Source organism: Culicoides brevitarsis, chromosome 3, assembly GCF_036172545.1.
Source record: "Culicoides brevitarsis isolate CSIRO-B50_1 chromosome 3, AGI_CSIRO_Cbre_v1, whole genome shotgun sequence".
NCBI lineage: Eukaryota > Metazoa > Arthropoda > Insecta > Diptera > Ceratopogonidae > Culicoides > Culicoides brevitarsis.
The window spans coordinates 11,920,575-11,936,650 of NC_087087.1; the positions used below are offsets into that span (position 1 = coordinate 11,920,575).

Consider the following 16,076-nt stretch of genomic DNA (forward strand, 5'->3'; position numbering starts at 1 on the left):
TAAATTTATTTCTTGAGGTCTTAAATTTATTTCTTGAGGTCTTAAATTTATTCCTTGAGGTCTTAAATTTATTCCTTGAGGTCTTAAATTTATTCCTTGAGGTCTTAAATTTATTCCTTGAGGTCTCAAATTTAATCTTTAATATTGGAAAGTCCAAATTAACTCTTTTTCATATCTCCGGGCACAATAAATTAAAGAAAACAGGAAAAACGAAAAGAAATCGAAAACAAGAAGAAAAACCATTTCTAGATGAATGCTTGATCGGTCTCCATATTTTGCGTATAAAGACTTAACTCCTTCTCATGTTTGTTTGTTGATGTTAGAAAATTTCCCCATAAATACCAATATCGTCTCATTCACCGCTAAGAATGAAAAGACTTTGTTACACTTTCCCAAAATTACTCCTTTTTTCCTACTCTCCTCTTTTGATTGCGTGATTGCACTCTACCACATTTTGCATACAAATTTTTTCCTCTTCCTTTTTTTTCGAGGAAAAAGCGAAACACTAAAATATCAGATATATATTTTTGGGCAATACAAGAGGGAATTCATACTGCACGCCAAAAAATATTAAACGGATAGACAAAAATTTTCTTGTTCTATTTTATTTTATTTTATTCTCTCATCTGTTCAGACGCACCAAAAAAATAAAATACGGGAGGATACGAATATATGATAATTCACAAATCGAACACAATCATACACATGGCTGAATATGTTAGAGATCATATATTTGTTACGCAAGTTTATCATTCATATAATAATAATAAAAGATGATATGTGACTCGACTCGGGTTTTTATTTTTTTTGTGCTTTCTGTGTCTCTATAATCATGACTTGTGCTCCAGTGGAGTTTCAATTTCGTCGGTGTTTCAATATGATTTGATTTGATCTTTCTGCGGGGGGAGCTTAGCTTTTTTTTTGACATGTGTGTTTGTTAAAATTCATTGGAATCATGAATATTTTTTACGATTTCAAGAGCAAATCTGTGGAAAATCTTCAAAAGAGATGAAAAAAGTGACTTACAGTCTTGTTTTTACAAATCTTTTTGTGTTTAACAAGTTTTAAGGTTAGAATTTGTCGAAATTTGTTTTTGTTTATGAATTAGAGATGTCAAAAATGCAGATTTTTAATTCGAGTACTCGTTTAAATTTTAAATTGAAATGAGGAGTACAAAAATGTGAAATTTTATAATTTTTGACATCATTAATAAATTTATTAATGTTGTTAAAAATTTTAAAATTTTTTTTATGAAAACTCACTAAAAAATTTAAAAATTTATTTTAGACAATTTTTCATAAAAAAATGAATTTTCCTAAGAAAAATTATTTCAAAAAGCATAAAACAATCAAAATAATCGACAATTTCAATCATCTTTTTCTAATAGAAATGTGCCACAGATGAGACTCTCTTCGGTAAATTGAATAAAAAAAAAGTTAATCTTCGATGAAAAATTTCTAATTTACGCATTACATCCATCAATTCCCTGTTCAATTAATAAAAAACTTCATTTCTCATGTAGTACGTTTACTTGATTGAATCCCATTTTGAATTTTCAATCAAAAAAAAAACTGCAGTTTCCCTTCAACTCTCTCAGATTCCCAGGATCAGATTGTAAATGTATTGTACTAATAATGGAAATTGGCTGTTTTTTGTCATTTAACCCAACAAAGCAATTTGCGCACCTGAAACTTTTTTTGTGTGTGAGCGTTTGAATGTGTGTCAAAGTAGACGAAGTGATATTAATATAATTCATCAATGTCAACCTAAATCTAAAAAAATGGCATACGCATGTTATGGGAAAATTACTGGTTGTTGATTGTGCGAGAAATATTCGGGGCTCTTGTTCAAGCTAAACGCTAAGTGTTCGCTCGTACCTACAGGTGATGTATGTTTTAAAAAAGTAATAACTCATATCATGTCTGCGTTTTATCAAGACAGATTTTTTGTGGATATGTTGTTTCCTTTTTTCGGTAAAGAGTGATTTTTTGAGATTTTTGTTAGTTTTGGAAATTATGTTCTTTAATTTTGCTTTAAATATTTTAAAAAAATTTTAAAAAAATATTTAAAATTAAAATATTTAAAAATTAAATATTTATTTAATTAAAATCTCCATTAAAATATTTTTTTTGTTTTTCGGAGGTTTAGGAAAATTCCAAAAAAAATATAAATTTAATTTTTTTTTTTTTTATTAAAATTTTAAGAGATTTTTTCTGCAAAAATGTAGAACTTATAACAAAAATATTTCTAAAAATTTAATTTTTGAATGAAAATTATAAAATCAGTCAAAAATCTTGTCTTTGGAAAGTTTTTGCCAAAAACCAAAATTGATCAATATTTTCTTTTAGAATTTAAGGAAAAAAAAATTTAATGAGCTTATTGGCTATTTAGAGATATTCAGAGTAAATTTGAAAATAAAATAACGTTGACCACGTGGTTAAATTATTTTTTTTAATTTTCAATATTTTTGATCTTATTGACTTTAAATTTTATTTTAAATTTTCTTTCTTTTTTTTATTTAATTTTTTTTATTAATTTTTTAATTTAAATTATTTTTATTTAATTTACTAAATTTATGTAATTCATTTATTTATTTAATTTTAAAATTCTGAAAAATCACAAAAATTAGAAAACCTTAATTTATTTAATTTTAAAATATTTTTAGGACTTTCGAAAATAATTTATTTTTGGAATGTAGTTTTACAAAAAATTTTTTTTGCTTACAAAATTTAAGACAAATTGTTTTTTTAATTTATCAATTTATAAAAAAAAATAATTAAAATTTTTTTTTAAACTTTAATTTTTTTTTTAAATTAAAAAAAAATTAATAAAAAATTAAATAAATTAATTAAAAATTAATTATTAAAATTATTGTTTATTTTTAAAATAAAATAAAATATTAAAATTATTAAAAAAAATATTTAAATATTTTTAAATTATAAAAAAAAATTAGACGACATAATTTTCGACAAGTGGCAACAATTTCAAAAAATTACCGTTAAAAAAGATCATTTTTACTACTTTTTCGCAAGTACGTGTGACACACCTTCATTATTAGCCCACAACAAGCATACTATTTATTACTTCACGACGCAGTTGTCGTGTCTGTTAGTTTTCAGCCTAAATACGACCACAATAATGGCCCAAACGAGAGACGACAAGGGAAACAAAGACACTGTCACTACTCATATTTTTATTATACGTTATTTATGATAAAGTACCGCCATGGCAAGGAGCTTAGGTACAAAAAAAACTGCGGTAGCGCAGAAAAAAAGTGACACATGAAGTGGTTGAGGCACTTTTTGAAATTAAATACGGTCTTTCGGTAATTATTATTAGCGCCAAACGGGAAAAAACTGCCTTGTTAATAATATGATATTATTAGCGCGGGAACTGGCCAAACAATAAATTATATCAGAGACGAGGAAAAAAAAAGTATTTTCATGTCTCTGCTTTGGCTAATTACTAGATGCCATGCAATTCCAGCACAATTATTTACACGAGATAGCGAGACAGAGCGAGATAAACGTCGCTCGATGACGACGACGACGACCGTCATAAATGGTGTAGAAAAATAAGCTGTGATTATTTGCGTTGCAGGGACATTAATAACCGAAATGGACTTGTTATTAAGCGATGATGACAACTTTTTTTTGCTACTTTTTGCATGGCACGTGCGTGTTCATATGTGCTCAGAGGTCGAGAATTAGTTCAAATATCGATTGGAGTTGTTTGTTTTAGCTTTTGACAGGATTTGGTGTCCCTTGAAGATATGAAATTTAATTAAAATTGACGTTATTTCGGGCTGGAAATGAAAACTTTGACCATCAAAGTAGACAAAATAATTGAAATTTTTGTTGAATTTCATTTTAAAATGTTTGAAAATCGAAAAACTTCGAAAAAAAATTACTAAAAATTTTTTAAAATTAATTTTAATTAAAATTAATTAATTAAAATTTAAGTCAAAATTATTAATTTCGACTCTATTTTTAATTTTTGCTTTAAATTTAAGTTTTCATGATTTATGAAGTAAATTCATTTTTGAAAACTAAGAAAAATTAAATATCTGCGATAATTAAAATTTTTGTTAAATTAAAATTAATTTTTTCAATGCTGAAATTAATTTATTTAAAAAAAAAAATTTAAAAATTAAAAATTTTTTTTTTTAAATTAAAAAAATTAAAATTAATAATCTTTTGAAAAAATTTAAAAAAAATAATTTTATATTAATTCATTTTAAATATCTTGAAAATATTTTGTTTTTCATAGTTTTTAAATATAAATTTTCTTTAAAAAATTTATTTAAAATTTCAAAAAAATTTAAATTAATTTTAAAAAAATTAATTTTAAGTTTTAAAAATATTTTTTTTAAATAAAAAATTATTAAACAATTTTTTAAAAATTAATTTATTTTTTTTTAAATTAAATTAAAAAAAAAAAAAATATTTTATAATAAAAAATTTAAATTTTCTCGAAAATAAGTATTTAATTTTTCTTAATTTTAAAAATTAAATTTTCTCTAAATTTTTTCTTTTATTTAGTTTGAATTTTATTTAAAATTTTTTTCTAATCAAAAAATTTAAAAATATTTTTAAAGACACTTTATATCTAATTTTCGTTAAAAACAAGAAGAAAAACTTTAACATCATGTTCAATTTATTCCCACATTACACGCGTCTCGTTAAATGACAAACTTTTCCCCATCGAGCAAAAAAAAAAGTCAATGTCGCGCCATCATCATTTATAAATTGCCATCATAAAAAAACTTATCTTTAAGTAAGTTGTCTTGTATCATCATCACGCGAGCTTTATACATGTTATCAGTTTGTTGTCATTTTGTGTCACATTTCTGTCAAAATAGCCTCGAGTGTGTGTGTGTGACTTTTGCCAAAATAACGAAAAGCAAAAGAAGAAAAAAAAACGCCTGCAAAATTAATGATATATGGCCAAGTGTAAAAATAATAAACGATTTTTATAGTCATTTATTTTATTTTCTAATCGATAAAATGCCTGCCAAACGAAAAATGGCTCAGCCTCTCAATTTCACGTGTCTGTGTAGCATCATCCAGTTACGTGAATTGCATTCAAACAAAAAATAATAAAAAAAAACTAAAAGCTGCAACTCGACGTACACCGACATACCTATCGTATTTAAACACTCAATTGAGTTCAGTTTGGAGCAATCCTCTCTCGAATGCTGGAGCGAACGAACAAACGCCAAACAACATGCATTTCAATTTTAATGCAGCCAATTCATGAATCATTCAATAGCTTTTACAATTTTTTAAAATAACACCTAATCCAATGTCAATACTTATGTGTGTATGGTTCATATAAGTACACAATTTCCGCTTCACATTTACTATAAAGAATAGTTTTTTTCAGCGTTGAATGTTTGTCGAATGATGTCCATTTAAAAATACTTCAGGGCCTGCCAGCGTGTGTGGAAAAAAATATTAGAAAGGTTTCGCTCAATGAATCGACTAACGATGAAAACGTATTTCAAATCACGAAAAATTTTTGACCCAGTGCACATTTTGAAATGTCTGCCCAAGGCAATTATTGAATTTGAATTCTGAGGCACATTCTTATAAGTTTCCTTTATAAGACGTTAAGACAAAATGACTGAAAATGAGGTTTAATTTGTCCTCTAATGCATAATTTAATTTTTTGACCCAATGAACATTTGAAAATTTCTTCATAATCTTTTTGAAGAATTTTCTGTGGGATTAAATTTAATTTTTATCTAAAAAAAACTTTAAGGTTTCTTTCTCACTGTTTAATTTGCGGATATTTGTCCCATTGCAAATTTTAAATTTTTGACCCAGTGCATATTTTTAAATGTCTGCCTATTATTTAATTTAAATTTTAATCCCAAGGCATAATCTTAATTGTCTCTTTATGTAAATTTTGACCAAATGCACAATATAAACTTTGTACCTGGTAGATATTTTTCACATTTTGTCCCAGAGCATATTGTTAAATGTCTGCCCAGTCTTTAATTAGAAATTTAACCAAAAGTCATATTGTTAAATTTATCTTAAAGCTTTTTTGAGCTTTAACTGAATGTACAATATAAAGTTTTTGCCCAGTAAATATTTTTAAAAATTTTGACCCAGTGCATATTTTTAAATGTCTGCTCAATATTTAATTTGAATTAAAACCCCGAGACATATTTTGTAATTTTTCGTTAAGAAAATTTTTAATTTTAACCAAATGCACAATTTAAAGTTTCAACCCAGTAGACATTTTTTAATTTTTGACCCAGTGCACATTTTTGTAAAATTTTAACCACGTGACTAATTAAAAAATTGGACATCAAATCTTCGATAAAGCTAATTTTTTCCTTCTAAATGCGGTATTAAAAAATATAGGATGTAAAGTCGTAAATGTCGATGGAGGAGTTTTCTCCCCTCTTTTCAGTTTTTCTGCATGCACCTAATGTTTAATGCAACGAACTGTATGTGGAAGTGTTTTATGCCTTTTTATTTATTTTTTTGTTGGTTGTCGTTTCTCTTAAACTTGTTTTTTTTTTGTGAATACGAAATTTCATGCACGTTTCATTTATATTAAATAAATCCATATGAATCCAAATCAACGACGACTACGACGAAAAAAAAACTGTAGTAAAAGCAACGATGAATAAGTAAAATACTGCAAGCTGGATAAGTAATTGAAAAAAATTGGAGCACCTCTCGAACGAAACTAACAACTTTGAAATTGGTTCTGGAAAACTTGATTTGTTGCGGTTCGTTGAAAAGTGAAGCCACAGTCGATTCTTTATCATGTTTCGATCAAGAGCTTTTTTGTTGTTGGTAAAATTAATTTTTTTGATTGAATTTTCTTTGGCACAATCAATTTTCGGGTCTGAACCTTCGGAAGACATTCCATCGCAAGTTTTAATTTTTTCCGAGGAATTTGCCGATCACGAAAGCGAATGTCCCCATACACAAAAATGGATCGTTCGCAAGAGACCTGCTTGTGAAACGAAGCCTTTTTGCAATGGGATCATCATCGATACCCGTTGGGTCGTGTTGCCAGCTCATTGCATCGGAACACGTGTAGTCCAGATGTTAGACGTTGGATTTGGCAACCCGGATTGGCGGGAAATGTATCATTACGATATTTTATATGTCGTGATGGAAGCGAATTACTTGAGTAACCGAGATCCACACAACGATTACGCTTTGATACGAACTTTGGAAGCATTCCCAATCGAACCAAATGAAATTCTTCCAATGAATTTTGGAAAAATCCCGCATCGACCACATTTGACAGTGATCGGCTTTCAACATTTCCAAGCGCAAACAATCAAAAGGGAGCAATGTAACCTAAAAACTCGGATCTACGAATGTGAAACCGCAAGAGAGCCAACGCAACAAGTCGACAAACTTTTTTGCTATCAACTGAGACATTTTGGAGTGGCAACACCGGATATCGATGGCGCGATGATCGTTAATGAGAAAGATCCGAAGGAGATCTATGGAATGCATGTCAAATATTACGATCTGAATTCGTGGTTCATGAAAGTCGGAAGAGCGGTCAATTTTGCGGGAACTTTTGCTTTTTGGTTGAAAGCGGCGAAGTTTGAAAGGTTTGAGGGACATATACCGGATAATAGAAAACTATTTTGTTGCAATCAGGATACTTTGGAGGAGTTTGAGAAGAATCATCCAAAGTATGAAGATCGAAAAATGGCGAATACGGAAAGTGATGGAGATCCGCCATTGTGCTAAGGTCCAAAGTTGAAAGAAAAGTAATTCAAAGAATTTTTTTTAGTTCTTTGAAAGAATAAATTTTTCTTTGATATTTCACGAAATGAACCTGAATTTTCAATATTTAATAAAAAAAATATTAAAATTTAAAAACTTTTATTTTCAAAATTTTTAGAAGAAAAAATAATTTTAATTTTAATAAACTTCATAATTAATAATTATTTTATTTTTTCTTATTCAAAAAACAATTTTAAATTAAAAATTAAATAATTAAGCGAAAAAAAATAATTTCATTCAATTTAAAATTAAAGTTTTTTTTCTTTAATATTATTTATTTAATTTTTATGCTTTTATTTTTTTTAACTTTTTTTAAAAAATATTTTATCGCAAGTTTAAATTTTTGATTTTTTTTCACTTTTTTTAGCTTAATTAAATTTAAATTATTTTTTTAATTTATTTTTTTATAATTTTAATTTAATTAATTTTTAACGAATAAAAAAAATATTTAAAAAAAATATTTTATCGCAATTTTTAAATTTTTTTTCATTTATTTTTTTTTTAATTTTTTTTTCTTTAATATTATTTATTTATATTTTTATGCTTTTAATATTTTAACGAAAAAAAAAAATATTTTATCGTAATTGTGAATTTTTAAAATTTTTTTCATTTATTTTTTTTTAGTTTTAACCAAAATTAATTTAAATATTTTTTTTTGAATAAATAATTTATTATTTTTATTTTTTTATTTATTTATTTAATTTTTTTTATTTTTATTTTTTTATTATTAAAAAATTACTAATCTACAACTTTATTTAAGAATTTATTTTTTACCACAAATTTTTTTTTCGCTGAAAATGACTTTATCGTAATTTTTGGTTAAAATCCTAAAAAAATTAAATGATTACAGATTTTATTCTTTAATTTAATTAAAAAAATCTTAAAGCTAAATTTTTTTTTCGAAACCTTTAAAAAATTTAATATTTTTTTTTTATAAATTTCACCACTTCCGCAAATGCTTAAATTCTTCATTTTTTATGTCGCAACAACATTAATGTCCTTCTAAAATGTTAAAGTTTCCTTGAAAAACCCAAGACAATGACGATGATAAACTAGAGAAACATCAAATGAAAAAAAATGCTACAAAAAAACGTTAGCCTTGCCATGATGCCATGCTTTGCTTAACAGATATCTTCCTTCCGTTTCATCTTTTTCTTCGTATTTTTTTCATTTATTTTTTTTTTGTATTTTTAAAATGAGAAGAAGAGCGAGTTTTTTCCTGTTTTTTTTTTTTGTTTTGCATTAATTCGCCACATTAAAATGATATACGAGGACATCATCTAATCAAAACAGTGACATATTTCTGCTGTTTTTCTCTCTTTTTTAAATGTCTTAAGATGAGATGGCGTAAAATTATGTCGTCGTAATTCCTTCACAAAGTCGATCCTTTTCCATTTTTATTACTTTCTTTCGTGAAAAGAAGTAAAAAACAGTAAAAAGAAATAACATTTAACCAAGAAAAATGTGGCCATTTTCCGTTTGTTTGGTCCTGCATTGGAAAATGAGTGAAAAAAAACGAGAAAAACTGCACTTTAATACCCTACTTTTATTCGCATTTACAGCAGCAGCAGCCTGTATTTTTCTCGTAACGACACATAAAATATATTCATACGTACTCTTGAGACTGATTATCTTTCGTCTGGTCGTCGTCTTGCGCTTAGCTCGGCAACGAGAGTAATTCGGAGCAAGAACGAAGACAATCAAACAAGAAGACACAAAAAGGAAATATAAGTGTTTCAATGGCCGTGAGTTATTATTATATTTTATAAGGTTGTGCTTGTGTGTAAAACTCTCAAGGTAAATAGGATCATGAGCTGAAGGTTTAACTACCGAGAATGGAAATGAAATGTTTGTCCGCTTTTACAAAGAAATTATTTTCATCCGATTCCATTCATATCTTCTTTTTTTTCGGTCGTAATAAAAATAATGGTTTTCGTTTTATTGTTATGATATCATCTTCAGTTAATTTTCATTCCATAAATAGGGTTTTAGATGATTTTTGTTCTTTTGTTTTAGTCTTTGGCCGAACGCAGGTGCGTGCCGAAGGAAAATTGTCATGAAATGGGCAAAAATTCTAAAGAATTTCCTTTAAAAAATTGATTTTTTAGTGAAAAGGGCAACAAATGGGTAATTGATGGGCAAAAAGGGCAACAATATTCTAAATCTTTTACTTTAAATTAAATTTTTTAGAATTATTTTTGAAAATTTTTGTGAAGAATAAAGTTTATTCCAATATGGGCAGAAAAGGGCAATGAACTGAAAGAAATTCTAAAAATTTGATGTTGAAAAGGGCAAATGAAGGGCATTATGCTAAAATATTCTGTTAAAGTTTAATTTTTTTTAAGAAAAGGGCAGTTTATGGGTAAAAATGGCAAAATCTTCCAAATTTATTTTGAAAATAAAGAAATTTAGACAAAAGGGCAGCAAATGGGTAATAAATGGGCAACATTGAGAAATTCCTTTCTCAAAAGCTCAAATTATTAAAAAAGAGCAGCAAATGAGGAACCATTGGCCAAGAATCATTATGTTTTCCTTGAAGATCATATTTTTACGTAAATGGGCACAAAAAGGGCAATAAATGAGGAAACTTTTGAAAGTTTTCTTAAAGATTAAAATTTATCCCAATATAGACATCAAAAGGGCAATAAATGGGCAATGTACAAAAATTTCCTTAAAGATTGAATTTGTTGGGTAACAGATTGGGCGAAAGAAGGGCAAAATATTAAAAATTTGTTTTTTTTTCTATAGATGGGCAACAATGGGCAAAAAGGGCAAATTTCTCGAAATTCTTCTAAATTGCTCAAGTTTTCAATGAAAATTGAAAAAAAAATTAAAAAATCAAAATTAACATTAGATGGGCAATAAAAGGGCAAAACTACTTCCCTGAACAAAATTACAAAAAAAAAAATCATTTCATGAACAATAGCTTCCCTTATCGCAATGAGTGTAAAATTCACACTTTTACCATTTTCACCGCGTAAAAGAGATCCATGTCGATAAGAAAATTAAGTATTATTATTTTTATCGCCATGAAAGAGTTTTTCCCATAATCGCGTGAAGATTAAATCCTCCCCCTTTTTCCTATATTGATTCCTTATCTCTCAAAAACATCATTCAATTTGTATTAAAATAACAAAAAATAAAATAAAAAAAGATAAACGGCAAGTTAATAATCTCTCCGAAAAAACGATAATTGAATGAAAATAAATTCGAAATTAAACGAATAAAAGTCATAAATTTCGAGTTAAATTAAATCGTAAAAAGAAATCAAAGCTAATAAAAATATTTTTAGCTCTTGAACGTAAAAACGCAAAATCGAATGACATATTTTCTAGTCTTAGATTACGAGACACGTTCAATCGACGTTTTTTTTTTCGGGGGAATATGCAGATTTGTTCGGATTTTAGGCGAAAGTAAAATAGCAATAATAATTTAGTACGTCTTTTGTGTTGTGCGCTGCGTGCGTCGTCGCTCGTAGGAAAAACTCATTTCCTTTTCAAATGATTATCTCATTTTATGGCAACGTTTAACCGAAACGAAAAATGAATCGTGCAGAGCAATATTTTATTTTATAATCAAACCTTTTTTCGGAACGGGCGAGCACAGCAGCGACTTACATGATTAGCTACAGGGGGTAAGACACACACGAATTATTATCGTATTATAACTTTTATGAGTGCGATGCGTGTTTTTTGATCGACGACAATGTGACGCACGTTCTACTTTCTCTCTTAAAATTGAGAAATTGACAAATTTTTTCGGTAAGAACCAATTTTTCTAATTTTTTTTTTAAAGATTCAATTACTTTTTTTGGTCCAAAAAAAATTTTTTTTTTTTCGTTAAAAGGAATTTTTTGTCGCACACGTTTGAATTTTAAATAAAAATAATGATGTTACCAGTTCGGTTTCGAAAGAACAAGCATCACATGACATCACGTTGCGGACATTTAAAACACGCACAATCAACATAAACACAGTTTCTTGTTACGTTTCTTGTCTTGTGTTACAACAACAGAGAGACATCGTCGTCGACATAATATGCCGCAGTATTTGCAGCCTCCTTTTTTGCCAGTGCCAAATAAATGTTTTCATAAAGTACGCACGGATCATCCTGTTGTGAGGGACTTTCTGTAGACGTTGGAGGAAGGAACAGAATTTTAAAAGGTAAGGAGGGGGAGGTGAATGACCAGAGCGTATTTTATTTAAATTTAAAGTAAATATTTTAAAATAAATTTTTAGATAGTTAATTTAATTTTTTTTTTATTTTTTAATTAAATATTTTTTTTAAATAATTCTTTATTGTTTTAAATAATAATTTTAATTTTTTATTTTTTTTTTATTCTTATTAATTTTTTATTTTAATTAAAAAAATTTAAATAATTATTTATTTATTATTTTTAAATTTAATTTTTTTCTTTAATTTTTATATAATTCTTTTAAATAAAAATTAAAAATTTAATAAAAATTTTTATAAATTCTTCTTATAAAGCTATGAAAATTATTATTTTCTAAAATATTAATTTTTATTATTTTTAATTAAAATTTTTTAAACATGATTTAAATTTTTTTTTAAAAAGATTTTTCAAAGGGAAAATTAAAACATTTTCAAATTTACGTTAAATTTTGAATTAGAAAATTATTTTTTGTATTTTAAATTATTTTATTCAAAATTTTAAAGCTTTTAAATTAAAAAAAAAAATTCTCGAAATATTATATTATTAATTTATAAAAAAAATTAATATCGACAATTTTTTGATAGATTAATTTTTATTAATACTTATTTTATTTTTTGTGTTAATTTTTTTCATTTTTTTAGTATTAAAAATTATTCCAAATTTTTAAAAATTGACACAAAAATTTAAAATTAATTATTTAAAATAATTTTTTTGAATTAAATTTTTAAGATAAATTTTTTTCTAATTTTAATATGATTTTTGACACTTATCTAATTTTTCAAAAATTTTTTACTTATTTTTTTATAAATTTTTTACAACTCTTAAAGTCTTAATAAATTTATTTATTTAAAATTATTTTAAATTTAAAAATTTAAAATTCAAGAAAAAATAAAATTTTCTCATGAAACAGACAATTTATATCCCATCCTGCTTATTTTCCCTGCAAATTCTTAGAAACGCCATCAAAAGTATATGATGATGAAATAAAAAGTAATAATATAGAAACGGTTTTCTCTTTCTCATACAATTTTTTTTTCTTGTCGGATAATATGGAACCATAATTTGTAACGACTATTTTTTGTGCCACCCATAAAAGTGGCAGAAGAGCATATCAAAGAAGAAGAAGGAGGAGTATGAGGAATGTCTCGTTCATGGGTTTCTACACATTTCACGATAATAACAACAATAAAATAAAATAAAAAGATGCCACCGAAGACGACGCACCGCATCCCCCGTACTCCTCTCTCACAGATTTTTATGACTTGTCCGGAAATTCTCATTTTTTGGTTTGTCATTATTCTCATTAAGTTGTAACATTTACCGCTGTATGTGAGTGATAATGGGAAACAATGGCATGTTTAATGGAATGTTTTTCTTATTCGTTTTCCGAGAAAAAAAAAGAAGATAGAAAACGGAATTAAATGGCATCCCATATGAGGTTAAAAGGACATCATCCCTCGTCTTTTACGGTTTTTTTTTGCGGAGACATGTCGAATAATTGTTATTGCATTGTCACGCAAATTCAGAGTAAAAGCACAACAAAAATCATTCAAGGCGAAATCATTAATGACAAGGAAGATTTATGAGATTTTAACGTAAATATCAAAGAGAGAAAATCGACGACGTGACAAGAAAAATTTTTTTTTTTTTTTACTGAATAGTCATCATTAGCTCATTCTCATATTAATATTAAACGATTTTTGTATAAATCATGTCATAAATATAAATTGAAAAGGAATCTTAATGGGCGACGATGACACGACACAAGTCAACTTTTTTTTTTCACTTTTCTTCAAGTTTCTAATAATTTACATACAAAAAAAAATCAAGATGCTTTTTTGCGAGGAAACGATAAATAAATGTTTATCTTGTTAACTGATAATTAACCTCAATCACTTCTCTTGTGGTTTTCTTTTTTTTTCTTTATTGGAAGTTGCTTTTTGTGTTTATCCGATAAATGACAAAGGAGTTGGTAAGAGAGGGTTTTCACACTTGATGGTTTGTTTGATTTTAAGGTTTTGAAGGGAAAAACTGATTACTTACCGATTTTTTTACAAATGATACAAAGCCGTAGCCTTTTGATTTTAATGTTTGTGGGTCTCGTACAACGCGACAATCTCTGTAAGTAGAAAAAAATAAGAGAAATTTTGTTAGAATAGTGTTTTTAAATAAAAAAAAAATATTTTTAATTTATTTTAAAAATTTATTGATGGCAACAATATTCATGAGAAATTTAAATTTTTTACTTTTATTAAAAAAAAAATTATTTAAAATTTTTTTTTAAAAGAAAATTTATAAAATCTTCAATTTTGTTTTATTTTTATCCAAAATATTAAATAATTAAAAAAAAATAAATAATTAAAAAATATTAAATTTCAAAAAATTTAAAAAAAATAAATTTTTAATTAATCATATTAAAAAATCTTTAAAAAAAATTATTAATAAAAAATATTTTAAAATTAATTGATATATTGCATAATTATTAATTAAATTTTTAATGATTAAATAAAATATAAATATTTTTATCTTTTATTCTTAAAATTTGCTTAAAAAATAAATTAAATTTTAAATTAATTAATTAACTTTAATTTAATTTTAATTAATTAAATTATATTATTTTTTTTTGTTTAATTTTATTTAAATTTTCAATCAAATTAAGAATAAATGAAAAAAAATATTTATATTTAATTTTATTAAATAAAATTAAATTAAATTAATTATTTTTTTTAAAAATTAATTTTAAAAAATTGTTAGTATTAATAAATAAATAAATAAATAAAATAAATAAATTTAATTTGTAATGATTAAATAAAATGTAAATATTTTTTTTGTTTTATTTCATTAAATTTAAAATTCTCAATTTGCTTAAAGATTCATTAAAGTTAATCTAATTTAAAAAATTTTATTTTAATTTAAATTTTATTTTATTTAATTAATTAAATTTTGAATTTTTAAATTTGATAAATTATTTTTTTTTAAATAAGAATTATTTATTTAATTTAATTTAATTTTATTTAATTTAATTTAACTTAATTAATTATTTTTTTAATTTATAAAAATTAAAAAAAATATTTTTTTCAGTTTTTGATTAAAAATTTAAAATTTTTACAAACAACCAGGCGTTCTCACTCAAAGCCTTCTGAAATTTGTAATTCAAAGAACATATTACACTAATTTTGGCACAATTCAAGACACATGTACCAGCACAAAGTTATATATTTTCGACATGTAACAATAAAATAATACAATTACCGAGCCATTGTTCGAACGTTGCAAGAAGAAGAAGCAGCAACTTGGTGAAAATTTATTATAGAGACAACAAGATGTAAGGCATATAAGCAACATCAAAGACAAGGCATAATAATGGTCAATTACTTGGATTTCATGTTTTTGCTCACACACACACGTAATATTTTGCATATTTGGAAGGAACCCTAAAGATGTTGTTCGTTGTCGGTTGATGATGATGTAATATATGAAGTAAATATTTCTTCTTCTTCGCCTTGTCTTAATAAAATGTGTGTGTGGAGATAGTTTGAAACTTTATTAGAACAAACAAAAAGCAACAACTTTCGGTTGTCAAAGGAGGACCCTTACTCACTCTCAGAAGACATTGTTGTTCGACAAGATTCTTATAATATAATTATTTTATGAATTTTGTGTTGTTGCTTGTCTTGTTACAGTGTTTATGCATGTTATTTATTATTGGCATATTCAATGCGGAGATTAGGACACGTTTGTAGAGTTGTTGCCCTTTGTTACGGTTCCGAGAATCTCGTCAAAGAATATCTCGAAACAAGAAGAAGTTGTTTCTTCAAGGCATCTTTTACGATTCAAAGCAAGTAGCAGGTAGCTTGGAGAATTGTTTGAAAAGTGTTTTTAAAAAAAATATGAATAAAAATATTTTTCAATGTAATTTTTTAATTTACTTATTTTTTTTCACATGTTTGTAATTGCTGAAAACTAAAAATATTTTTTTTACATTTTTCTTAATTTTAAAAATATTTAATGAATTAATTTAAATTTTCTTTAAATTAATTTAAAAATTTTTATTAAAATTTAAATAAATAAATTAGTTTAATTTTATTTAATTTTTTAAAACTTAAATCAAATAAAATTGTTTTTTTATT

The 16,076-nt window shown here is 25.4% G+C and overlaps 1 protein-coding gene across 4 annotated transcripts in view; it reads right to left on the reverse strand.

Moving 5' to 3' along the window:
* LOC134833739 (cytotoxic granule associated RNA binding protein TIA1) overlaps window positions 1-16,076 on the reverse strand; it is a 186,066-nt gene that overhangs the window by 17,846 nt on the left and 152,144 nt on the right. For all 4 annotated transcript variants that reach the window (XM_063848171.1, XM_063848169.1, XM_063848170.1 and 1 more), the window contains exon 5: window positions 13,990-14,065. In XM_063848171.1, coding sequence (XP_063704241.1) covers window positions 13,990-14,065 — 76 coding nt within the window. The remainder of the gene's footprint in view (window positions 1-13,989; window positions 14,066-16,076) is intronic.